The sequence below is a fragment of the Chrysemys picta genome, chromosome 8 (genome assembly GCF_011386835.1).
Source record: "Chrysemys picta bellii isolate R12L10 chromosome 8, ASM1138683v2, whole genome shotgun sequence".
Taxonomy (NCBI): domain Eukaryota; kingdom Metazoa; phylum Chordata; order Testudines; family Emydidae; genus Chrysemys; species Chrysemys picta.
Window position 1 is genome coordinate 61416741 of NC_088798.1, and position 27095 is coordinate 61443835.

A 27095-nucleotide genomic window follows, 5' to 3' on the forward strand; every position below is an offset into this window, starting at 1 on the left:
ACAGTGTTATATCGAGGTAGAGGTGTACCAGAATTATTATTATTATTTATTATTCCTTGCTTTTACAGAAATGTAGGGCTGGAAGGGACCTCAAGAGGTCATCTAGTTTATCCTCCCACGCTGAGGCAGGATTAAGTATAACTAGCCCATCCCGGACAGGTGTTGTCTCACCTGTTCTCAAAAACCTCCAATGATGGGGATTCCATAACCTTCCTTGGTAATCTGTTCCAGTGCTTAACAATCCTCAGAGTTAGAAAGTTTTCTCTAATATCTAACCTAAATCTCCCTTGCTGCAAACTAAGCCAATTACTTCTTGTCCTACTCTTGGTGGACATGGAGAACAGTTTATCACCGTCCTCTTTATAGAAACCCTTTAGATATTTGAAGACTGTTACCATGTCTCCCTTCAACCTTCTCTTCTCTAAATTAAAACATACCCAATTCTTTCAACCTTTCTCCAGAAAGTCAGGTTTTCTAAATCTTTTATTTTTCCTGCTCTCCTCTGGACTCTCTCTGTTTTGTCCACATCTTTCTTAAAGTGTGGTGTGGTCCAAAATGGACACAGTACTCCATAAAGGCCTCACCAGTGTTGAGTACAGTGAAACAATTACCTCCCATGCCTTATATAAGATACTCCTGGTAATACATCTCAGAATGACATTTGCTTTTTTTTTTCAACAGCATCACATTGTTGACTCATATTCAATTTGTGATCCACTATAACCCCCAGATCTTTCTCAGCAGTAATACTGCCTAGCCAGTTATTCCCCATTTTGTATTTGATTTTGTGCATTTGATTTTTCCTTTGTAAGTGTAGTACACCTCTACCCCGATATAACGCTGTCCTCGGGAGCCAAAAAATCTTACCGCGTTATAGGTGAAACCGCGTTATATTGAACTTGCTTTGATCCACCGGAGTGCGCAGCCCTGCTCCCCCCCCCGGAGCACTGCTTTACCGCGTTATATTTGAATTCATGTTATATCGGGTCACGTTATATCAGGGTAGAGGTGTACTTTGTACTTGTCTTTATTGATTTTCATCTTATTGACCACTCAGACCAATTCTCCAATTTGTCCAGGTCATTTTGAATTCTAACCCTGTCCTCCAAAGTACTTGCAACATCTCCCAGCTCAGCATCATTCACAAATTTTATATCTCTACTTCATCATCCAAGTCATTAATGAAAATACTGAATAGTACCAGACATAGGACAGACCCCTGCGAGACCCCACTTGATATGTTTTCCCACTTTGACGGGAATCATTGATAAGTACTCTTGGAGTATGGCTTTTCAACCAGTTGTGCACCCACCTTATAGTAATTTTATCTAGACCATATTTCCTTAGTTTGTTTATGAAAACGTCATATGGGACTGGGTTAAAAGCCATATGAAAGTCCAGATATATCATATCAGCTATCCCTCCCCTCAATCCACTTGGCTGGTCACCTTGTCAAAGAAGGAAATTACAATGTTTTGGCATGATTTGTTCTTGACAAATTCATGTTGGCTATTGCTTCACACCTTATTATTCTCGAGGTGCCTACAAATTGATTGGTTAATAATTTGTTCCAGTATCTTTTTAGTTACTGAAGTTAGGCTGACTGCTCTATAATCTCTGGGTCTTCCTTTTCTTGTTAAAGATAGGTACTATGTTTGACTTCCTCCAGTCCCCTGAGACATCTCCGCCCTCTGTGTGGGTCTTAAAGAGAATTGCAAATGGTTCAGAGTTTGCTTCAGCTCCTTCCTTCTGTAGGGTGAATTTCATCAGGCCCTGCCAACTTGAATACATCTAATTTACCTAAATATTCTTTAACCTGTTATTTCCCTATTCTGATCTGCATTACTTCCCCCTTGTTGTCAATAGTAATTGTGGGAAGCATCTGGTAATAAACCTTTTTAGTAAATGTGGAAAGCAGAAAAGGCATTAAATAATTCAGCTGTCTCTGTGTCATCCATTATTTGCTCTCTTTCCCCATTAAGTAATGGGTCTACACTGTCCTTTGTCTTTCTCTTACTTCTAATGTATTTATAGAACTTCTTATTGCCTTTTATGTATTTTATTAGTTGTAACTCATTTGTGCTTTAGCCATTCTGATTTTCTCTCTATATGCTTGCCCTATTCTTTTGAAATCATCAATAGCAATTTGTGCTTGTTTCCACTTTTTGTACAATTCCTTTTTGATTTTCAGGTCATTAAAGAGCTTCTGATGCAGCCATATTGGTCTCTTCCTATTCTTCCCATCTTTTTTCTGCATCAGGATTGTTAGCTGTTGTATCTTTAATATTATCTCTTTTCAAAACTGGCACCTCTTCTGAACTCCCTTTCCCCCTTAGATACTCTTCCCATGGGACCACACCTACCAATTCTCTGAGTTCATTGAAGTCTGCTTTTTTGAAGTCCGTTGTCTTTATTCGCTGCTCTCACTCCTTCCATTCCTTTGAATCATGAAACACTCTCATTTCATGATCACTTCTATGAGCTTTTCATCAGTAGCTCTCAAAGTGCCATTATAAAGGAGGTAATACTTGAAAATACACACAGGGTTGTTTACTTCTGGGCATTTGCATCACTAATTCTCAGAGTAATTTCTTTTTCCTTTTCTTTTTTTTTCATTTTGTAAGAGACAAAATGAAAAGCAACCTGAGGGTGATATTATGGGACCTGATTCTGCTCCCATTGATTTCAATGGCGCAATATTGAATCCTTAATGATTTTTTTTAAAAGTGGCCTTCCATACATTAATAAACTACTTTACTTGATTTGTTAATATTTGGATACACTAAGGTGGTTGTTTTACATTGATGGTTTATACACACACACACATAGAGTAATATGATTGATTGATGATTGGTGATCCCTCGATTTCAAGGATGAACTCTACCACGGATTTACATATGGGTCCTGAGATGACTCAGGAGTCCGATCCTGGAACCATAAATCTGCCCGCAGTAGGTGCAGACATTTTGTGGTAGGCCAACTGCATGCTGGGAGAAAGTTATTTATTTTTCTGTCCTCCTCTCTCTCTTTTCAGCTTCGAGGGCAAGGTGCTTCTCCTCAAAGCGGGCCACTGTCTGATGGAGGATATGGCCCCATTAGGGTCGGTTGGTGGCTTGGTCTTCCCAGCTTGTGATGGGCCTAGCAGTCAGTCCCATTGCATGGCCCTTTAAGATTTTGGGAGCTCTTATGGAAGCAAGAATCTAGGAGATAAGATATATTGACCAAGAGGAAGTGGTCTCAGTAACAAGTAGTGTTTTTTGGGGGAAACCGTGACTGTTTCTTTAAAGGGGCTAGGACTGGGAGTCTTGCAGAGTAGCTGAAGCAAGGCTCCCCTCTTTCCTAGCCAATTGGGATGAATTTTGGGAAGGGGACCAGCATATATGCTGCCTTTCCCTTCATACCAAGAGAGACACCAGATTGTGGGGAGGCCTCTATTCTGAACTTTCTTAGCCTGAGGGTGAAAGGGCTAATTGGGAGGAGACCCTCCAGCTGGCCTACAGTACCACCCAGCGCCCAGGAGGAGGGCTGGGGCCTCCTGAACAGTGGGAGGAAATCTACCAGGACTCTTACATGGCCCCAGAATGGGTGTGAACTCGACACACTAAAGAAGTGGTTTGTGCTCTATAAAGGGAGTATTAATAAACCAGAACCATGAAGTGGGGTATTTTGTTTGAAGTAATCTGGGCTGGATGACTGATGGGAAGAATCTGAGTGGGTGCTAAGGGCAGTGCACCTGCAAGCCTTTGAGGGGCTACAAGAGGTGCTCTCGCACAGCCAATGGTGTGTGATGTGTGTGGTGCGTGTGGGCAGTCTCAGTAGATGGAGTTATGTGGGCAATGGGGGGTGGCTTACCCACAGCTGTTGCCATGATTCTTATTTGCTTTCATTGAGGAGCCAGCAGAAGTGGTGGGAGATGCTCTCCTGTCAATCTGTGGCATGAAACAAAGAGCGAGGTAGGCAGCAGGGAGAGGGTAGCGCGGGAGCAGGGACAGGGTGGGGGAAACAGGGATTCTGCAGCCTCTGTGTGTACACCCCAGACTCACCTGGGGGTGGGGCTTTGGGGTACAGGTGTGGAAGAATGCAGTGGTGCCAACCTCAGTGGTTTTGGGTACTTTTGACATGTGATTGGCAAAAACTCGAGCTTTGAGGTTGGCAGCCCTGCTAGGAAGCTCTGTGTGAAAGCGTGCAAGCAGAGTCTTTGTGGAAAGAACCAGCTCAAAGCAAGGAGGGTTGAGTGGTGCGTCTCTGCCTTAGGGAGCAGCCTGCTTTGTCTCTCCCTGTTTTTGGGTTCTTGTGTGTTATTTTGCTGAATTTTAAAAAATAAAGTCATGTTACATTGCAGCCTTCCAGAAAGAATATTTAGGTTTTTATCTAACTTCTATACGTATTGTGGGAACATAATAGCCTCCCCATTACACTTGTTTATAAAGAAAAATAATTCCCAATGTTCAGAAATAAGATACGAATGGGATCATATTGTGTAGGTGACGATGAGATAACCATGATTTCTTTCAGCAAAAGGGAGCAGAACTGAAAAGGTAACTGTGATGGGGTGTTCATCCCACACTGGCATGGAAGGGGCCTGCCATACCCCATCCCAGAAAGGAGCAGGGGAGGTGAGTCCCCCACGCAGCCTACGAAGGCTTCACAAGAAGCAGTCAATTGGAGGGAGTCTGCACAGAGCAGCCAATCAGGGCCTAGCGGGCTTTTACAATAGGCACTGTAGGGGCAGTCAATCTGAGTTGCTGCGGGGAGCTCAAGGAGGGAGGATTGTGTTCCTAACAGGCTGCAGCAAAGGTAGCATTGCAGACAGAGCAGTTACTGGCAGGGATAGGAGATCAAGAGGGAGCTCCTGGCTGGCTGTTGGTAGCGAAGAAGGACTGAGGTTGTGGGGAAGTGGCCCAGGGAATTGAAGCAGCATTGAAGGAAGTTGAGATGCAGCAGGAGGCTGTTATCCACAGGCTTCCTGGGTCAGGACACAGAGTAGTGGGCAGGCCTGGGTCTCTGCCATTTGCCACTGGGGAATTGGCTTGAAAGGGGAAATACAGATGTTGATTTGGCTGGAAGGCCAAGTCATGAAGAGGACATTACAGTACTTGCAGGTAGATCTGCAGGCGGAGAAGATAACAAGAGAGGCACCACCTGAAGAGGGCTGGCAGAGCTATTCTCCATGAAGGCCAGTAGGAGGTGCCTCTGTGGTGAGTAGACCCCATCACAGTAACTCTGAACTTTCAAACAAAACTTCTAAGGGAATAAGGTCAAAGACCTAATGTTGGAGACTTCCAGGTTTTCCTGCCAGAAATTTGCAGTTTCTTTGAAATTATACAACATAAAGACCCCAGTGGAGAACTAAGAGGGACAGATTGATGCCACTTAGCCATTGACACAGCGGCATATTATCGCCTAGGCTGACAAGGCCTAGGCCTAGGGCGGCAAATTTGCAGGGGCGGCAAATTTATAATAGCAGCATTTTTGTAATCGCGGCATCACTGATGCCGCGATTCTACCAATCACAGCGCGTATTGAAACCACCAATGACGGCGCGACGCCATTTAGTAATCATACTCGCGAGAATCCTAAACGTTAATAATATGACCAGAAGGAAGAAATTAAGCGGTTCTCAGTTTTGGATCCATGTGCGGTCCCGCGCTATAAGCGAAATCGCACTATAGAGACGCGCGTTCAAGCGAGGGTCCGCTGTACTTGTAATTTTATTTATAATAAAACTTGTAAATGTTCAATTATTTTAATGATATTTAGATTCATTTTAGTTCAAACGAATTTCTAAAAAAAATAAAACAAGTTCATATGGGGCGGCAAAATCATTAATCCGCCACTGCATTGAAAGAAACAGGAAAAAAGATATCAATGACCCACACACCTACTCTTCCGTTCTATTGGAGGACAGCAGGATTCTGGTTGTGGTTGTAATGTACTTAGGGGCAGTTTGTCAATAATTTCAGATGAGAGAACACATGCAGTGTGTCAAAGCTCTGACTAGCTTACTAGGTGAGATTGACCATTTATTTCCCACAAAGGGCACCTTCTCTTGATGATTGTGATGGAAGAAGTAATGCTAAAGACTGTACTGTAAAGATTCCAGTTAGACACATAACAAATGTAAAAGTTTTTGCCTTTTAAAGAAAGAATGCTGTTGCATGTTTATGTAAGCTCTCTTTCTGTTGCTAAGCATATTGGGTTGCTATTATTTTTAATACATTGCACTCTTAAGCTTTTACATCTGACATTGGAAACATGGAGGGGAAAATTGCTACTTAAATATGAGAGGTGAATTCTCACATGTCACTATTGTCTTAATGGTAAATCAAGACAGACATGTAACATTCCAGTACCCCATGACTGTATATTGCTAATTGTTATGCACCTGATACTGTATTTCTCCTACTTCCCCTTGCAGCTGCCCTCTAGTCCTCCTTCATTGGTGGGATGGGTTTGGATGCATGGAACATCCATCTTATCTGAGCCATCTCCACTGTATCTGTGGCAGTGGCTCACATGAACAGGTGGCTTCTTATTTCCCTCCCAGCTACAAGAGAGGTGCTCTTGGACCAAGGCAATCGGCCTGGTTATGTTCACACACAGCATTAAAGTTTAACTGCACTTCTCACACTAGTCCCACCGGGGAAACACAAAACCTCCTGTTTATTTCACACACAAAGTGTTGCTAGAAGGCAGCAAAGCCCAATAGAGAAGAGAATGAGAGTTGCCTTAGTCGACATGTAGGGCTTCTGCCTTTTCTTTCAACTCTTCATTCACCCCTCTCTGGCAGCAGGCATGATGTTGTTGGGAAAATCCCTCCCTGTTCTAGCAAGGGCTGCTCCTTCTCCTCCCGTCCCCCACCAGTATGTCTCAAACACACACATGAAATCTATCATTTGAATATGGGGATTAACCACTCTCCCCATCCAAGAACTATATGTCTATTATTAAACACAAATAACCAAAGCCCCCAGTTTCGCACTGCTGTTGCACTGGGATTTTAGACTGATGCAGCCAGTCATCTGCTGTAACCCTCTTTTGTATTGGTGCCTGTAATAGTATACATGGTTTCTTACAATCCTGTAAAAGGCTCAGTTCATTGTCTCTCATCAACAATGTTATTGCTATGAATATGAGTTCTTTACACATTCCATAGGTGTGTATAGCATTTACAGACCAATGACAAAGAAAGCTTCCTACCCACAGGGGCTTACAGAATGCATAGTTGAGTTACTCAATGCAACTCTGATTTGTAGTAAAACCAGCCTCCAAGCTCCTTTTTTTGTTCTTTTCTTACTGAGGGTCTGATTCCGCAAACCCTTACTCAAACAATTACTGATGTGAAGAAGCACCTCTTAGCATTGTATTATGTGTTATTTAGGATCAAGGTCTTCTTCTGTAGGACATTGGCTGTGTGCATTTTACATTTTTAAGAGCCCATATACAGTGCTTAGGAGTGTTTCCTTGCATTTATATAATATGTACCGTGGAAGTTTGTGTGAGTGTGTATATTTTGTTTCCCTTCCTTGAATACGTAGACCATACAAAGGAGGCTTTCACATGCATTTTCAGTCAGGGAAAATTAAGTGACTTAGAAGCCTTAGTCCAGTTCTATCTTGAAAACACCTAAGTCACTTAAGTGCCTTATTGAAAGTTAATGGGACCTAGGTACTTTTGAAAATATTACCCTCTTTGCCTTAAGTCTGACCTCTTAATTCTGGCATTTCATAATTTTTGAGTGCTTGACTTTGCAACCTTAATCATGTTCTTTTTAACTTAGTTTGTGTGTGTAGTCTATGTTGATAATCATTAGATAGTTTGGGAGGGGCAGCGGGGAAAGGAGCAGAATGCTGGCAGCTCCTTTGGTGGCTGCATCGCCCCCAGCCCTGTCCTCCGGCGGGGCTGCCATACAGATGGAGGAGACGCAGCTCTATGGAAGGGCAGGGGGCGGGGCTGGGGGCGGTACAGCTGTGCCAGAGGAGCTGCAGGCATGGAGCCACCGGCTCCTCCTGTGTCTTTCTGTTACGCTGTATCGGCTATAAATATCTTGCTGGTATGGCGTACCATACGTACCGCTGTACTTGCACTGCCCAGAGATCTGTTAAGTGTCTAGGAACTGTCACTGGAGCGGTGGTTGCCATGTGGGAATTCTCTGGGGGGTTAGCATGTGACTGGGTGGGATCTGCATGAAATAGCAGGTGAAGGTCATTGCTATGTGTGTGTGGTTTGTTGGGGAACCCTTCTGAGCAAGATCTCTTGGGTAGAAGGTGTGTGAGAGGCACTTTCCAGTCAGAGTGGTCACAGCCTGAGTATTCTCTGAAAGGGTGGACAACAAATGAGGTATCTCTAGAGCAGCAGGTCTTTATGTACAGGGGTAGCCCCTGGTGATGGTCTTTATGAGAAGTTCTCTAGAGGGAATAGTACATCTTCATGGGTCACAATGGGAAAGGCAACAGGACACTGTGTGGAGGTTTTTACAGAGGTTAGTCAGCACTCTGACTCCCATTCGTTTCCTTGTCTCTATTGGAAGGGGACAGGGAACAATAGGGCAGCAAATGGGTAGCTTCTCTGCAGGGGCTGCAGTCTGGGGAAATTGGGAAAGAGCACTTAGAGAGGTATCATCTGAGGGAGCTGGAGGAAATATAAAGACTACTATAAGGATAGGAGGGATCATTGTGACAATTTAATCTGACCTCCTGTATTACACAGGCCAGAGAACTCCCCTGAATTAATTCCTGTTTGGACTAAAACATAGCTCTTAGAAACCCACCAATCTTGATTTTAAAATTGTCAGTGATGAAGAATCCACCACAACCCTTGGTAAGCTGTTCCAGTGATTAATTACCCTCACTGTTCAAAATTTGCACCTTTTTTCCAGTCTAAATTTTACTAGGTTGAGCTTCTAGCCCTTGGATCTTGTTACACCTCTCTCTGTTAAAACTGATGAGCCCATTATCAAATTTCTGTTCTCCACGTGTGTACTTAGAGATTGTGATCAAGTCTCCCCTTAACAAAGAGAAAGCTAAACTAAACTGATTGAGCTCCTTGTGCCTCTCACTGGAAGGCATGTTTTCCAATCCATAAATCATAGAATATCAGGGTTGAAAGGTGACTCAGGAGGTCATCTAGTCTAACCCCCTGCTCAAAGCAGGCCCAATCCCCAACTAAATCCCTAAATGGCCCCCTCAAGGATTGAATTCCCAACCCTCAGTTGAGCATGTCAATGCTCAAACCACTGAGCTATCCCTTTCCGATCTCATGACTCTTCTCTGAACAATGTATCCTCTCCAATTTCTCAACATCCTTCTTGACTTGTGGACACTAGAACTGGTGGTAACACCAGTGCCAAATACAGAGGTAATATAGCCTCCTTATTTCTACTCAACTATTGAGTGGGGAAGCATAGCAAGCCCAGAGTTTGAAAGGAAAGACCATCAGAGTCTCATGGCATTAACCATCTGTGGCGACATGTCCTCCTGCTATACCCCCTCATGGCATGGCGCTGTGTGGCCATGGCTCTGCCTCTGTTTCCCTCCTGGTCCTCCACTGCTCCACCCAGTCTCAAACATCTTCTGGATTGAAGGGATTTAGCTCTTCAGCTAGGTCATGTAACAGTTCCACCTTATCGGGGTGCCCAAAGTCCAAATAAACACAAAGCAGCATAAACCCTTCCCTTCCCCTAGGCAGGCCTTGGTAGGTAGCTATCTTCCCCAGTTTCTGGCCCCAACCAATCTCTCACACCGTGAAAGCCTCAGAGGTGCTCTCTTTTCCAGCCAGAAAACAACTGAGTTGGGTTCTCCCTCCTCCCTTGAAGCTTGACACTTGGTTGAGGTGTTACAGGGTGGGATGGACTGGGCCTTGTTGTATGGATATTGATCTCAAAAACCCAAAGAGTTAAAGGTGTTTATAAACTCTTTCACTGTCCAACTTCAAACAGGGATAGATAGGCTTGGGGTTATTTTAAACAGAGGGCGTGATTTTACTCAGTAACTTGGCAAACACCCAAAAGCTTTATTTAAATTAAAAGTTTATTGATTAAAAACAAGAAAGAACAAGAAATCAAAACAGGCATTTATAATCAAACTGTGGTTGAATGATTATGCAAAACAAACTTAGGCAAAACCTTGAAAGCCCTTCTCCTTTTGGAGACAAAATAGCAGACTCTCATATTTTCAGAACAACTGTTCTTTGATGGAAAGGAAAGAATTAATTTTACTCTCAGTTTTGATGTGTAGAGTGCATTTACTTATCCTGTTCTTAACTAACAGACACAAGGTAGAGAAGAGAGAGGATAGAAAAGATGGGTGAAATATGGCTTTTGTTGATGGTTTTGAAACACTGGACTGCTGGTTAGTTATGAGTGGGTGCTTTTGGTTGGCAAGTCAACCATGACACCTGCTGCTTGAATCCTGGTTTATGATTTGGTCAGGGACCTCATCTGATTGGATCTTTTCTTCTTAGACAATCAGGCTTGGATGAATACACCATAGTTGACTTCAGAATTTGATAAACAGTCAAGAGAATGAGAGATAGAAAGGGGGGGGGGGAGGACTAGAAAATAACACAACAGGGGAAGGGAAAACAATACAGGCTCTTACACATGCCTCTGCAGTACTGGCAATCGGATATCCCCACTGATGGGCTGAGGATTGGATGTCATGATCATGTGATGACTTTCAGCACTCACAGGTGAAAACAAAGTACCTCGAACAAGATTAAGGCCAGCTGGCCTTCCTCTCAGAAAGAAAGTCCTTTCGATGAGTCAAGGTGAGCTGGGATGAGTTGCAGTGCTGGCAGATCGGGGGATGAGCTGGTATGCAAGGTGGTGAGATGAGAGATGAGAGGGAGAGCTGAACTGAATTGATCTGAACGGAACTGATTGTGTCTTTTTTTTCACTGTTTCTTTTTAAGGAACCCAAAAAGAGGAAAAGTGGGAGTCATAGTTCATCCCTCTCACCAGTTAGGCCTCATATCCATCACACCAGTTTTCATAGAATCATAGAATCATAGAATCATAGAATATCAGAGTTGGAAGGGACCTCAAGAGGTCATCTAGTCCAACCCCCTGCTCAAAGCAGGACCAATTCCCAGCTAAATCATCCCAGCCAGGGCTTTGTCAAGCCGGGCCTTAAAAACCTCCAAGGAAGGAGACTCCACCACCTCCCTAGGTAACGCATTCCAGTGTTTCACCACCCTCCTAGTGAAATAGTTTTTCCTGATATCCAACCTGGACCTCCCCCACCGCAACTTGAGACCATTGCTCCTTGTTCTGTCATCTGCCACCACTGAGAACAGCCGAGCTCCATCCTCTTTGGAACCCCCCTTCAGGTAGTTGAAGGCTGCTATCAAATCCCCCCTCATTCTTCTCTTCTGGAGACTAAACAATCCCAGTTCTCTCAGCCTCTCCTCATAAGTCATGTGCTCCAGACCCCTAATCATTTTTGTTGCCCTCCGCTGGACTCTTTCCAATTTTTCCACATCCTTCTTGTAGTGTGGGGCCCAAAACTGGACACAGTATTCCAGATGAGGCCTCACCAATGTCGAATAAAGGGGAACGATCACGTTCCTCGATCTGCTGGCAATGCCCCTACTTATACAGCCCAAAATGCCGTTAGCCTTCTTGGCAACAAGAGCACACTGTTGACTCATATCCAGCTTCTCGTCCACTGTGACCCCTAGGTCCTTTTCAGCAGAACTGCTACCTAGCCATTCGGTCCCTAGTCTGTAGCAGTGCATGGGATTCTTCCGTCCTAAGTGCAGGACTCTGCACTTGTCCTTGTTGAACCTCATCAGGTTTTTTTCTGCCCAATCCTCTAATTTGTCTAGGTCCCTCTGTATCCGATCCCTACCCTCTAGTGTATCTACCACGCCTCCTAGTTTAGTGTCATCTGCAAACTTGCTGAGAGTGCAGTCCACACCATCCTCCAGATCATTAATAAAGATATTAAACAAAACCGGCCCCAGGACCGACCCTTGGGGCACTCCACTTGAAACCGGCTGCCAACTAGACATGGAGCCATTGATCACTACCCGTTGAGCCCGACGATCTAGCCAGCTTTCTATCCACCTTACAGTCCATTCATCCAGCCCATACTTCTTTAATTTGGTGACAAGAATACTGTGGGAGACAGTATCAAAAGCTTTGCTAAAGTCAAGAAATAACACATCCACTGCTTTCCCCTCATCCACAGAGCCAGTTATCTCATCATAGAAGGCAATTAGGTTAGTCAGGCACGACTTCCCCTTCGTGAATCCATGCTGACTGTTCCTGATCACTTTCCTTTCCTCTAAATGTTTCATAATTGATTCCTTGAGGACCTGCTCCATAATTTTTCCAGGGACTGAGGTGAGGCTGACTGGCCTGTAGTTCCCCGGATCCTCCTTCTTCCCTTTTTTAAAGATGGGCACTACATTAGCCTTTTTCCAGTCATCTGGGACCTCCCCCGATCGCCATGAGTTTTCAAAAATAATGGCTAATGGCTCTGCAATCTCACCCGCCAACTCCTTTAGCACCCTCGGATGCAGCGCATCCGGCCCCATGGACTTGTGCACGTCCAGTTTTTCTAAATAGTCCCGAACCACTTCTTTCTCCACAGAGGGCTGGTCACCTTCTCCCCATGCTGTACTGCCCAGTGCAGCAATCTGGGAGCTGACCTTGTGCGTGAAGACAGAGGCAAAAAAATCATTGAGTACATTAGCTTTTTCCACATCCTCGGTCACTAGGTTGCCTCCCTCATTCAGTAAGGGGCCCACACTTTCCTTGATTTTCTTCTTGTTGCTAACATACCTGAAGAAACCCTTCTTGTTACTCTTAACATCTCTTGCTAACTGCAACTCCAAGTGTGATTTGGCCTTCCTGATTTCACTCCTGCACGCCTGAGCAATATTTTTATACTCCTCCCTGGTCATTTGTCCAATCTTCCACTTCTTATAAGCCTCTTTTTTGCGTTTAAGATCAGCAAGGATTTCACTGTTTAGCCAAGCTGGTCGCCTGCCATATTTACTATTCTTTCTACACATCGGGATGGTTTGTTCCTGCAACCTCAATAAGGATTCTTTAAAATACAGCCAGCTCTCCTGGACCCCTTTGCCCTTCATGTTATTCTCCCAGGGGATCCTGCCCATCTGTTCCCTGAGGGAGTCAAAGTCTGCTTTTCTGAAGTCCAGGGTCCATATTCTGCTGCTCTCCTTTCTTCCTTGTGTCAGGATCCTGAACTCGACCATCTCATGGTCACTGCCTCCCAGGTTCCCATCCACTTTTGCTTCCCCTACTAGTTCTTCCCTGTTTGTGAGCAGCAGGTCAAGAAAAGCTTTGCCCCTAGTTGGTTCCTCCAGCACTTGCACCAGGAAATTGTCCCCTACGCTTTCCAAAAATTTCCTGGATTGCCTGTGCACCGCTGTATTGCTCTCCCAGCAGATATCAGGGTGATTAAAGTCTCCCATGAGAACCAGGGCCTGCGATCTAGCAACTTCTGCTAGTTGCCAGAAGAAAGCCTCGTCCACCTCATCCCCCTGGTCTGGTGGTCTATAGCAGACTCCAACCACGACATCACCCTTGTTGCTCCCACTTCTCAACTTTATCCAGAGACTCTCAGGTTTTTCTGCAGTATCATACCGGAGCTCTGAGCAGTCATACTCCTCTCTTACATACAACGCAACTCCCCCACCTTTTCTGCCCTGCCTGTCCTTCCTGAACAGTTTATATCCATCCATGACAGTACTCCAGTCATGTGAGTTATCCCACCAAGTCTCTGTTATTCCAATCACATCATAGTTCCCTGACTGTGCCAGGACTTCCAGTTCTCCCTGCTTGTTTCCCAGGCTTCTTGCATTTGTGTATAGGCACTTAAGATAACTCAATGATCGTCCCTCTTTCTCAGCATGAGACAGGAGTCCTCCCCTCTTGCGCTCTCCTGCTTGTGCTTCCTCCCAGGATCCCATTTCCCCACTTACCTCAGGGCTTTGGTCTCCTTCCCCCGGTGAACCTAGTTTAAAGCCCTCCTCACTAGGTTAGCCAGCCTGCTGGCGAAGATGCTCTTCCCTCTCTTCGTTAGGTGGAGCCCGTCTCTGCCTAGCACTCCTTCTTCTTGGAACACCATCCCATGGTCGAAGAATCCAAAGCCTTCTCTCCGACACCACCTGCGTAGCCATTCGTTGACTTCCACGATTCGACGGTCTCTACCCCGGCCTTTTCCTTGCACAGGGAGGATGGACGAGAACACCACTTGCGCCTCAAACTCCTTTATCCTTCTTCCCAGAGCCACGTAGTCTGCAGTGATCCGCTCAAGGTCATTCTTGGCAGTATCATTGGTGCCCACGTGGAGAAGCAGGAAGGGGTAGCGATCCGAGGGCTTGATGAGTCTCGGCAGTCTCTCCGTCACATCGTGTATCCTAGCTCCTGGCAAGCAGCAGACCTCTCGGTTTTCCCGGTCAGGGCGGCAGATAGATGACTCAGTCCCCCTGAGGAGGGAGTCCCCGACCACCACCACCCTCCACCTCCTCTTGGGAGTGGTGGTCGTGGAACCCCCATCCCTAGGACAGTGCATCTTTTGCCTTCCAATCGGTGAGGTCTCCTTCTGCTCTGTTTTGGACAATTAACTTCTGGTTCCACATCTTGTGTTTTTACCAATCATAATTTCAACAGTTCTTGGATTATGTCAACATGACCTTTTTAATTTAAACTAATCCAACTTCTTTGTCTGGTTCTTTTGGACTTGTTACAACATCCAGGGTCGTAAACAACTTGACCTATTTTTCATGGTTATTGTAACATCTTAAGAACTTTTACGTACTTTTTACATTTGCGTTTACAAGAGGAGAGCCTCTTGTAGATCCAAGAGTCACAACAGCCCAGACTCGTGTGGGGTTTCTATACCCCATCACACCATTTCTGTGTAAATGGATTTAAAATACATTAATGAAGGAAGCTTGTCTCACCTAGCAACTGTAGCTACGTAGACTGTGATATACAGAGAATGTTACTGGCTGAGACCCTTCCGTCAGTGAATTGTGACCTGTCCTTGATGGGGCTGCTGTCTGATCATCACAAGAGTGATCACGGTTATGGCAGGCTAGTGGGAGTCACCTCCTTCCCTGAATGGGAGGATCATATATTGAATTATCCATCAGTGTTGCAGGACCCTGGGCAGCAGATTACATTCATTGCCAAAATGGAGCAAAGAAAGCCAAGTGACAGCACTACAATTGGGAAAGTAGCAGCTCATGTCCCCGATCTCATCGTATATGGCGATTTCTCCCAGGAGGTGCCTTTCATTGAGAGTTTTGATGGAGAATTGCTTTTTGCAGACATTTCAGGTAGGTAGAGAGATTATTAAGGGTGGGATTTTCAGAAGGGCCCAAGGAAGTTAGGTGCCCAACTTCCATTTAAAATCAATGGGATTTGTGTGCCTAAAGGCTTGTCTACATGGCAAATTACTGTGTAGCAAGCCAGGGTGTGAATCAATAGGTTGTCAGCTTGCCATGCACTAACTCGGTGTGTGGACAATGCTACACCAGAGTGAAAAGTTCCAGAGTGTGGCTTGATGTACTGTGCTCTCAACCAGCAGCATGCTAAGCTATATCCATGACTTAGCAGTGTCCATACGATGAGTGACTGGGTGGCAAACTGGTATGCTGTAGAGTCACACCCTGGCTTATTGTGCAATAACTCACTGTGTAGACAAGTCCTAACTCCCTTATTAGGCCTTTCTGAAAAGCCCACCCTTAGTACATGGAAGGTTTAAAAGAGATATTGTCTGCGGTAATGGGAGACTTGGGCCCAAATCTAGCTGAAGTCACAGCTGAAATGGCTTAGGGACTTTCATCTTTATTATGTTGACCGTTTTGCAGAGTTGGCGTCTTTAGGCTCAAAAGAGTTTGGGACAGGAGTAGCAGAGGATGGTGAAGCAGCTGCTCAGGGCAGAGTTGTCAACTGCTGTCCCAATCCTGGAACTTTATGCAATTTTTTAGATATGATGGGCCCAGGCCAAAGAGTACCTGGAAGATAAGGACTGGGACCTTGAACTTGACTTTGTATTATGTGGGAGGATAGGTTTGATGTGGTTGTGATAGTTTGTGTTGCTGTGGAGATGTGCTGCCACATTCTCAGTTTTCTGAGGCGTGAAGGCTTTATGCCCAGGTATTTTGCATTTCTGTAGCCCAGCTGGGAGGTGAGGAAAGCATATATAACAGAGACCAGGTCATCATTCTCTAGGAAGAGTCTCTTCTAGACAACTGGATGTTGTAGAGAAAGTTACTTGAGGATGCTACTGTGTGAGATTGTATCATCAGCGAACATTCCTAAACTACAGATTGAATTGACCAACAATGGATGTGTACCTTCAACCAAATGAGACTGCACTGTGATTGCAAACGCCTCTACCCACTGGCATCTCCTCTGTCTTGCTCAGGTTCTGCTTTAATCAGGTGTTCTCCATCCATGAACTGATCTTCTCCAAGCACTGGGCCATCTTGGTGGTAGGGGTATAGTCATATGTATATGCGGAAGGAGAAGCAGAGCTGTGTGTCATCTGCATATTGCTGGCACGTGTGTCCCTGTTGTCTGACCAGTTTGTAGGTATTGAATAGGACTGGAGAGAGAATTGACCCTTGTGGCACTCTGCAAGTGAAAGGTCTGATGGGAGACGAGCAATTTCCCATCACTACCTAGAAAGGACTTAATGCTTTTTAGCATGTTCCCCTGGATCTCTGCCACCTCTCTCAGAAGAGTCAGCATGATCTCATGGCAAACAGGGTCAAATGGAGTGGGGGAAGGATCAGAACTAGAAAGCAGGGACAGTTCCAACATAGGAACAAAGTGAACTGAAAGAACTAGGGACTTGAAAATCAGGGACTGTTGCATGAAGGGTGGATAAAAATTAATTAAAAAATATAAAAGGATTTTTTTTATTTAAATAAATATAGATTTATTTTAAGAAAAAACAACCCGATTTAAAATTAAACTTGAAATTAGCAACTTATGTTAAGGCCTAAACTTATAGCCTATTAAAATCATTTAAATTACATACAAAAATAATACATAGCGGTACACATTTGTTGCCAAGTTTTAATGAAAGTCAAATTTCATTTCAAATGAGCCGGTGGAAGTCACTGGCGAAGCACCTGGAACTAGAGTTAGCTGATGTGCTAAACCAGTTTTGGCAGCAGTAGCCTCTTGTGCGGTGCAGAATGAAATAAAGAAAATATTCTGTTTATTCAGCTAGTTCAGTTCAAAGACTAGTTCATTCAAAATTAAGAAGCCAGTTGGAAGTTGAAAAAGAGGGAATGCTTGTTTTCCTCTTCCAATTGCAAACAAAAACAAGGTGAAAGAGGATGCGATCGACTTGTTCTAAAATCTTGAAGGACGTGGTGACCTAGAAACTCCAGTTGAATTCACTAACTACAGATAATACTTCCTTTGCTTAATAAATCAGTTTTAAATGGAAAATAAGTCTTGTTAAACTTTTTTTCTTATGTATCCATCACATTTTAGGTAACACAAAGCATGTCTGACTGCAGTCGCTGAGATCATCTGCCATTTCTTGCCTCCTCCAGTGGCTGCCTGACTGCTGTTTGTGTTACAGGTTTTACTGCACTGACGGAGAAGTTTAGCATGGACACCAGTCTGGACCATGGCACTGAGCAGCTAACGCAGACCCTCAATCATTACGTAGGGGATATTGTGGAAGGTAAGTAACAAGCAGCATGATCCCTCGCTGAGAGTACTTCCTTGGCTCAGGTCTGGGGAACTGAAGAAATGCCCATCAGAAAGGTGTTCTGGTAAGCAGCCTGGGCCCTTCTTTACTTGGAGGTTGGGATCTTCTCTGTCACTTAGGGAGCCTTGAAAATCTCCCAAGATTAGGAGGGCTGGATGGAGCTGCTTTGGGAACCAGTCTTTGCTGCTCCTCACTGGCACAGCGTGTCCTGCTTTGAAGAGTCCATTGTTCCTTTGACTCTACCCTGGTGTATGCCTCCACCTAAGTTCCCTGTAAGCTGCACGGCCACATGGCAGCCTTCTCAGTGCCATGTAGGTGTTCAGGGAATCCGCCACAACCGGGGGATGGGCGCTTATCCTGCGGCCCCATCCCCAAAGCTGCTGCGGCGAGGAGAGGTGCCTCTCCCCCGCAGCCCAGGTGCTGATGCGGGGAGAAAGAGCTGAGGGGAGTCCTCTCTTCCCACTGTAGCCCCCTCCCACACCCCAAACCCTTCATCCCTGGCACCACCCCAGAGCCCGCACCCCCAGCTGGCGCCCTCACCCCCTGCTCCCCAGCCCTCTGCCCCAGCCCTGACCACACTCCTAACCTCTCAGCCCTGGCCCCACCCTCACCACATGAATTTTTTTATGAGTCACACATCACCTCCATATTGGTGCACATAACAAAATTCATTCCGCACGTGGGTGGGAAAAATTAGAGGGAACAGTCGTCTCCACCCCATTTCACTGGAAGAGCAACGTCTTGTTGTTTATGTGGCCAAGGAGTAGGGTGACCCTGTGACATCAGCACACTAATGATTTGGGGATCTGAGCTCTGACAAAAGTTACCAATTCCCTCTCAGGATCTAGAAAGCATCCCAACACCCTCAGAGCACAATGTGGCCCTTCCTTGTCTATCTTAGGCTTTTATATGGCCTCCAACACCCCTGTGAGGAAGTGAGGTAGGGGAGTGCTATTATTCATGTTATGGATAAGGAACCCAGGCATGGAGAGGCCAGGTGATTTGCCCAACGTCACACCTGTAGTCTGTGATGGAGCAGGGAACCAAATCCAGGTCGCCAGAGTCTCTGGCTTAGCTCCCTAACCACTGGATCATGCTTCCTTATCTCCAGCTGTCACATTGCTTTTGAGAACTTGCTTCAAAACTTCCCATGGAGCAGTGCTTCTCAGGTTGTCTCTGGGGCCCTCCCTGTTGGATGCGACATTTTGAGAACTGAGCAGTAGGGGATTTGAAGGGTTGGGAGAAGAGGTCGGTCTGGGAAGGGATATTTCTAGTTGCCATAGAAACACTGTGCTCTGCCTCCTTATGGTGGCTTTTGAGATGGAGTTTAACTCCCTGATTTTTGCTCTGAGCCCTCAGCAGCTGGGAGCTTTGTTGTGATGACAGGCTCAAGCATACACCATCTTGCTCACTCAGTCATACCTACTCTGCAAAATATGCCCCCTCAATGTGTGCATGCACAAACACACACACACACACACACGTGCCCATCCCCGATCGACAGAACAATTTGTTCCATGATTTTCTTTGACAAGAGCTGTGTGTAACTTCTCTCGCCTTTTCTCTTGCTGCAGAGGTGCTGATTTATGGAGGCGATATCTTGAACTTTGCAGGTATTTATTAGCTTGTGATATCTAAGGAGGAAGCACTGGGGTGGGGTAGAGCGGCCTACTCTCCCGTTGTCATTTGACTTGTGAGGCTCTGGACAGTGGCGGCATTCAAACTAGCCAACTCCCTTTTCTTGTTCTATTGTACCCGTCCCTCTGGCTCCTATTCCCACAGGGCTGATCTATGATTTGGAAGAAGCAAGAATTTACACTATATCTTTCAGTTAGAAACAACCCCGATTCCCCTTCCTCTCTGTCTGATTGAGAAATCCTGGCTGGTGCTTCCTTTAGAACTGAGCTCAGACAGAAGTTAGGCACCTAAATACCTTTATTTGTGCATAAGCTTTCATGGGTAAAACCCCCCACTTCTTCAGATGCATGGATACACTTCTTCACTGCATGCATCTAAAGATGTGCGTTTTTTACCCACGAAATCTTATGCCCAAATAAATCTGTTTAGTCTTTAAGGTGCCACCCGACTCCTTGTTGTTTTTGTGGATACAGACTAACAGACTACCCCCCGATACTAAATACCTTTGGGGATCTCGGCCTGAATGACTGTGCTAGCAGTTGCCCAAGGGCGATAGGAGGTGCAAAGCCTTAGATGTACCTTAGCCAGTGGACACAGGTTTATGTGTGTGGGAGAGGGGAGGGGAACATGCAGCAAGCCACTGCAAGGGGTCACTGACGGGGAAGGGACACTTGCAGTCAGTGGTTATAAGGGATCACCGGGAAGGAAGGTTTACTTGTAAAAAGCAGCTGCAGGGCATTACTGAGGCCTGGTCTACACTACGAGTTTAGGTCGAATTTAGCAGCGTTAATTCGAATTAAGCCTGGACACGTTCACACGACGAAGCCCTTTTTTTCGACTTAAAGGGCCCTTTAAACCGGTTTCTTTACTCCACCTCCAACGAGGGGATTGGCACTAAAATCGGCCTTTGTGGGTCGGAATTGGGGTAGTGTGGACGGAATTCGACGTTATTGGCCTCCGGGAGCTATCCTACAGTGCTTCATTGTGACCGCTCTGGACAGCACTCTCAACTCAGATGCATTGACCAGGTAGACAGGAAAAGCCCCGCGAACTTTTGAATTTCATTTCCTGTTTGCCCAGCGAGGAGAGCACAGGTGACCGCGCAGAGCTCATCATCACAGGTAACCATGATGGAGTCCCAGGATCGCAAAAGAGCTCCATCGTGGACTGAACGGGAGGTACGGGATCTGCTCACCATATGGCGAGATGAATCAGTGCTAGCTGAACTCCGTAGCAGTAAACGAAATGGCAAAATATTAGAAAAGGTCTCAAAGGCCATCAAGGACAGAGGCCATAACAGGGACGCACAGCAGTGCCGCGTGAAAATTAAGAAGCTAAGGCAAGCCTACCACAAAGCCAGAGAGGCAAACGGAAGGTCCAGGACAGAGCCGCAAACATGCCGCTTCTACGCGGAGCTGCATGCCATGCTAGGGGGTGCAGCCACCACGACCCCAACCGTGTGCTATGACTCCGTCAATGGAGAAACACGCAACAGGGAAGCGGGTTCGGGGTACAAGGAAGATGAGGATGAAGATAATATAGATAGCTCACAGCAGCAAAGGAAGCAGAGAAACCGGTTTCCCCAAAAGCCAGGATATGTTTATCACCCTGGACCTGGAACCAGTAACCCCCGAACTCACCCAAGGCGTGCTCCCAGACCCTGAGGGCACACAGGGGACCTCTGGTGAGTGTACCTTTGTAAATATTACACATGGTTTAAAAGCAAGCATGTTTAAGGATTAATGATTAATTTGCCTTGGCAATCGCGGCCAGTACAGCTACTGGAAAAGTCTGTTAACGTATATGGGGATGGAGCGGAAATCCTCCAGGGACATCTCCAGAAAGCTCTCCTTCATGTACTCCACTTCCAAAGCCTTTGCAAAAGGTTTCTGGGGAGGGCTGCCTTATCCCGTCCGCCATGGTAGGACACTTTACCATGCCAGGCCAGTAGCACGTAGTCTGGAATCATTGCATAACAAAGCATGGCAGCGTATGGTCCCGGTGTTTGCTGGCATGCAGACAACATCCATTCCTTATCTCTCTTTCTTATCCTCAGGAGAGTGATATCATTCACGGTCACATGGTTGAAATGGGGTGATTTTATTAAGGGGACATTCAGAGGTGCCCGTTCCTGCTTGGCTGAACAGAAATGTTCCCCGCTGTTAGCCATGCAGTAGCGGGGAGGAGTGAAGTGATCATCCCAGAGAATTGGGTGTGTGGGTGTGGTAGTTGGGTTTGTGCTGTATGTTAACCCGGAAACCGCAGCCCCTCCTTTTACATTGCAAACCCATTTTAAATGGCCAACCCAAGGGGTGCTTGGTATGGGAAATGAGGGCGCTACTGTTTGAAACCATTCCCACATGTTAAGAAGGTTAAAAAAGCCAAAAGACTGTGGCTTATCATGGCTGCCTGCAAGCCGAAATCTGTTGCCTGGCACTGTGTGAGTGATCTCTCACACCAAACCGGCAGGCCCTCAATATAAGAGGAAAAATGCGACCTTGTAATGAAAGCACATGTGCTGTGTAATGTGAACAGCAAAATTTAACGTGAAAGAGTGTACCCATTGTTCTCTAAAATGTGCCTTTTTTAACCACCTCTCCCTTCTCCTCCACCAGCTGCAAATGTTTCTCCTTCACAGAGACTAGCGAAGATTAGAAGGAGAAAACGGCGGACTCGGGATGATATGTTCTCGGAGCTCCAGATGTCCTCCCACGCTGCCAGAGCACAGCAGAATGCGTGGAGGCAGTCAATGTCAGACTACAGAAAAGCACAGTATGAACGAGAGGAGAGGTGGCGGGCTGAATCGCGGGATGAACAGAGAAAGTGGCGGGCTGAAGATGATAGGTGGCGTCAGCTTGAAGACAGAAGGCAAGAGTCGATGCTCCGGCTGCTGGAGCATCAAACTGATATGCTCCAGCATATGGTTGAGCTGCAGGAAAGGCAGCAGGAGCAGAGACCGCCGCTACAGCCCCTGTGTAACCAACAGCCCTCCTCCCCAAGTTCCATAGCCTCCTCACCCAGACGCCCAAGAACACGGTGGGGGGGCCTCCGGCCACCCAGTCACTCCACCCCAGATGATTGCCTGAGCATCAGAAGGCTGGCCTTCAATAAGAGTTAAAGGTTTAAACTGCACTGTGTCCTTCTCCTTCCCTCCTCCCCCACCCATCCCGGGCTACCTTGGCAATTATCCCCCTAGTTGTGTGATGAATTAATAAAGAATGCATGAATGTGAAGTAACAATGACTTTATTGCCTCTGCAAGCGGTGCTCGAGGGGGGAGGGGAGAGTGGAGTGGTTGGTTTACAGAGAAGTAGAGTGAACCGGGTGGTGGAGGGCGGAGGGTTCATCAAGGAGAAACAAACAGAAGTTTCACACCGTAGCCTGGCCAGTCACAAAACTTGTTTTCAAAGCTTCTCTGATGTGCACCGCACCCTGCTGTGCTATTCTAACCGCCCTGGTGTCTAGCTGCGCGTAATCAGCGGCCAGGCGATTTGCCACAACCTCCCACCGCACCATAAATGTCTCCCCCTTACTCTCACAGATATTGTGGAGCGCACAGCAAGCAGCAATAACAATGGGAATATTCTTTTCGCTGAGGTCTGAGCGAGTCAGTAAGCTGTGCCAGCGCGCTTTTAAACATCCAAATGCACATTCCACCACCATTCGGCACTTGCTCAGCCTATAGTTGAACAGGTCCTGACTACTGTCCAGGCTGCCTGTGTACGGCTTTATGAGCCATGGCATTAAGGGGTAGGCTGGGTCCCCAAGGATCACGATAGGCATTTCAACATCCCCAACGGTTATTTTCTGGTCCGGGAAGAAAGTCCCTTCCTCCAGCTTTCGAAACAGACCAGAGTGCCTGAAGACGCGAGCATCATGTACCTTTCCCGGCCATGCCACGTTGATGTTGGTGAAACATCCCTTGTGATCCACCAGGGCTTGCAGCAGCATTGAAAAGTACCCCTTGCGGTTTAGGTACTCGGTGGCTTGGTGCTCCGGTGCCAAGATAGGGATATGGGTTCCGTCTATCGCCCCACCACAGTTTGGGAATCCCATTGCAGCAAAGCCATCCACTATGGCCTGCACGTTTCCCAGAGTCACTACCCTTGATATCAGCAGGTCTTTGATTGCGTTGGCTACTTGGATCACAGCAGCCCCCACAGTAGATTTGCCCACTCCAAATTGATTCCCGACTGACCGGTCGGTAGCTGTCTGGCGTTGCAAGCTTCCACAGGGCTATCGCCACTCGCTTCTCAACTGTGAGGGCTGCTCTCATCCTGGTATTCTGGCGCTTCAGGGCAGGGGAAAGCAAGTCACAAAGTTCCATGAAAGTGCCCTTACGCATGCGAAAGTTTCACAGCCACTGGGAATCGTCCCACACCTGCAACACGATGCGGTCCCACCAGTCTGTGCTTGTTTTCCAGGCCCAGAATCGGCGTTCCATGGCATGAACCTTCCCCAGTAACACCATGATTTGCACATTGCTGGGGCCTGTACTTTTGTGAGAGGTCTATGTCCATGTCAATTTTCTCATCACTCTCGTCGCCGCGCTGCAATCGCCTCATCGGCTGGTCCTGGTTTTGTTTTGGCATGTCCTGGCTCTGCATATACTCCAGGACAATGCGCGTAGTGTTCATAGTGCTCATAATTGCTGTGGTGATCTGAGCGGGCTCCATGATCCCAGTGCTATGGCGTCTGGTCTAAAAAAAGGCGCGAAACTATTGTCTGACAGAGGGAGGGGCGAGTGACGACATGGCGTACAGGTACAGGGAATTAAAATCAACAAAGGTGGCTGTGCATCAGGGAGAAACACAAACAACTATCACACAGAATGGCTCCCCCAAAGATTGAACTCAAAACCCTGGGTTTAGCAGGCCGTTGATTTCACGGAGGGAGGGGGAAGCAAATGAATACAGAACAACTCTATTTTTTACATCTTAAGCTGGCAGCCGACGGTGCAGCATGACTGATAGCCCTCAGCATCTTCTGGGTGCTTGGCAGAAAATACTGGGCACTTGGCAGAAAATAGCATACTACGACTGATAGCCGCCATCATCATTGGGAAGGCAGCAGAATATGACTGGGGGACATTCGGAGTTTCAGCCATCATCTGATCGAACTGCAGTATGACGACAACGGATACCAGTCGTAATACACCATCTACTGCCAAAAGGCAAGGGGCTACTGCTGTGTAGCAATGCAGCCCCATGTCTGCCAGCCCCACATCTGCCAGCACCCAGATCGCCGATGAAGGCTACCAGTCATACTGCACCGTCTACTGCCAAAAGGCAATTAGCTGCTGCTGTGTAGCAATGCAGTACCACGTCTGCCGGCACCCAGAGGACATATGGTGGCGGTGAGCTGAGCTGAGCTGAGCTGAGCTGAGCGGGCTCCATGCTTGGCGTGGTATGTTGTCTGTACAGGTAACCCAGGTAAAAAGGCGCGAATCGATTGTCTGCTGTTGCTCTGACGGAGGGGGAGGGGCCTGACGACATGTACCCAGAACCCGCAAAATTGTTTTGCATCATTCAGGCATTGGGATCTCAACCCAGAATTCCAATGGGCGGCGGAGACTGCGGGAACTGTGGGATAGCTACCCATAGTGCAACACTCCGGAAGTCGACGCTAGCCTCGGTACTGTGGACGCGGTCCGCCGACTTAATTCACTTAGAGCATTTTATGTGGGGACACACACAATCAGCTGTATACAACCGATTTCTATAAAACTGGCTTCTATAAATTCGACCTAATTTCGTAGTGTAGACATACCCTGAGTGGGAAGAGGTAGTCACAACCGATAGCTGCTAGAAGCATAGAGGGGTTGGTCTGTTCACAGCCAGGAGGTGCTAAGGAGTTTGGGGTGGTTAGTGAGCAATCTCTCTGTGGGTCAGAGTGCTGGGCAGGTACAGGTAGATCTGCTGTGGCTTGCTGAAAAGCCAAGTGGCTTTGTCAGCACTTTAGAAACAAGAAGAGCATGTATCCCATAAGTCTCTGTCACACTGCCTTCCCCAGGGGATGCACTGCTAGCATTGTGGAAAGTGCAACGAAGCCAGCTGAGCGATATCATTACACTGGCGCTGAAATGTAGCCTGAGGATCCAGGAAGGGTATGGGGTTGGTGAAAGTGAAGTGGGTCTGAATCTCCAAGTGAAGATAGGTACTATGGCTACAAGTGGAATAACAATACTTTGCAGTCACAGAGAGCACATTCCCAAAGCACTTTAAAAAGTGAATAGGAAGCATTTGCCCCATTGTGCAGGGGGGGAAGCAGAGGCAAATGGAGATGAAATATCTTGCCCCAGGTCACACAGTGAGTTGGTGGTGGAGATGGGATGAGCATTCAGGACTCCTCACTGTCAGTTCCTTGCCCTAACCAGTAAGCAATTCTGCTTCCTGAGTGGACAGTCACATGAGCCCCCACTCCCCTTGCTCCCAAGATATGCCGCTGAGAAACACCCTGCCCAAAGCTCGTTCAATTTCTAGTGTGCCAGGAGTCTGTAAAAGATGTTAATTGCTCAGTGATCTGATCAGTTGCATCCTTTTCGGCAGCTGCATGGGAAAAGCCCCTTCTATGGTAGGGAAAATGTATTTCTGGTCAGAGAGGAGAGTCTTTTGGGGACTGGAATAAAGAGCATTTCACCTCTAAGTTGCTGGTTCAAATTGAGCCTGTGGAAGTGGTGACCAAGACTCGTTCCTATCTGATTGCTTGCTGGCTCATGTGAAATGCATTGCAGGTCTCGTTTTAGTTCATAGCAGACATATATCTGTGACACGTAAACCATCCTTACATTCAGAAACAACAGTCTCATCAGAGAAGCCAAGGACTGAATGGGCCTTGGGGATCAAACTACTGAAGTACCTTAGGGAGGCAGTTGGGGGCAGTTGGTCTTAGAGCTGGTCATTCTGTATCTATTATGTGAATAAACAACTACAATTTATTGGTGCTAGTCTTGCACCTTTCATCGGTGCTGACTGTACCTAGTTTATTTTTACAGAGCTATGACTGTCTCTGAATAGCTTCTGACTAGGACTCATGGACAAAATTCCATCAAAACTGTTTTTCAGCGGAAAATTGGGTTTTCTACTAAGCAATTTTTGTTATGAAGAGTGTCTGTTTTCCATGGAAAATTTCAATTTTCCATTAAAAAACCCCAAACAGCTGAAAACTGAAATATTTCGATTTAGAAATCCTGCCACAGTGCCTCATGGGAATTGTATTTTGGTTATCTAATGTCCTCCCTAGCTGGACTACATCTCCCATTGTACACAATGAACAAAGACTCCTCCGATTATTAACCACTTCCCCTCACTAAGAGAGGACATTAAGAAGCATCATGGGTGATGAAGTCAAACTAACAGAGAGTCCTGTGGCACCTTTAAGACTAACGGATGTATTGGACCATAAGCTTTCGTGGGTGAATACCCACTTCATCAGATCTTGCGTCTGACGAAGTGGGTATTCACCCACGAAAGCTTATGCTCCAACACATCTGTTAGTCTTAAAGGTGCCACAGGACTCTGTTGCTTTTTACAGATCCAGACTAACACGGCTACCCCTCTGATACTAGTAGTCAAACTAGAGAGCCCAACCTATAGAGAATAATGGGAGCTTGAGGCATCAGAACTACAACTCCCATAAATAAAGTGGCAGTATTTCCAAATCAATTTTTTTGTTTTGTTTTCAGCCAAAGTAGTTCAGCATTTGAATTTCTGCTGAAAATCAAAAATTTTAATGGAAAATTTAG

General features: G+C 46.3%; 1 protein-coding gene across 1 annotated transcript in view; it reads left to right on the plus strand.

The window, feature by feature from the left end:
* Positions 1-27095, plus strand: part of LOC135973090 (adenylate cyclase type 10-like) — a 63403-nt gene that overhangs the window by 24046 nt on the left and 12262 nt on the right. Inside the window, exons 3-4 of the mRNA XM_065554575.1 lie at positions 17583-17687; positions 19289-19327. Coding sequence (XP_065410647.1) covers positions 17612-17687; positions 19289-19327 — 115 coding nt within the window. The 5' untranslated portion in view covers positions 17583-17611. The remainder of the gene's footprint in view (positions 1-17582; positions 17688-19288; positions 19328-27095) is intronic.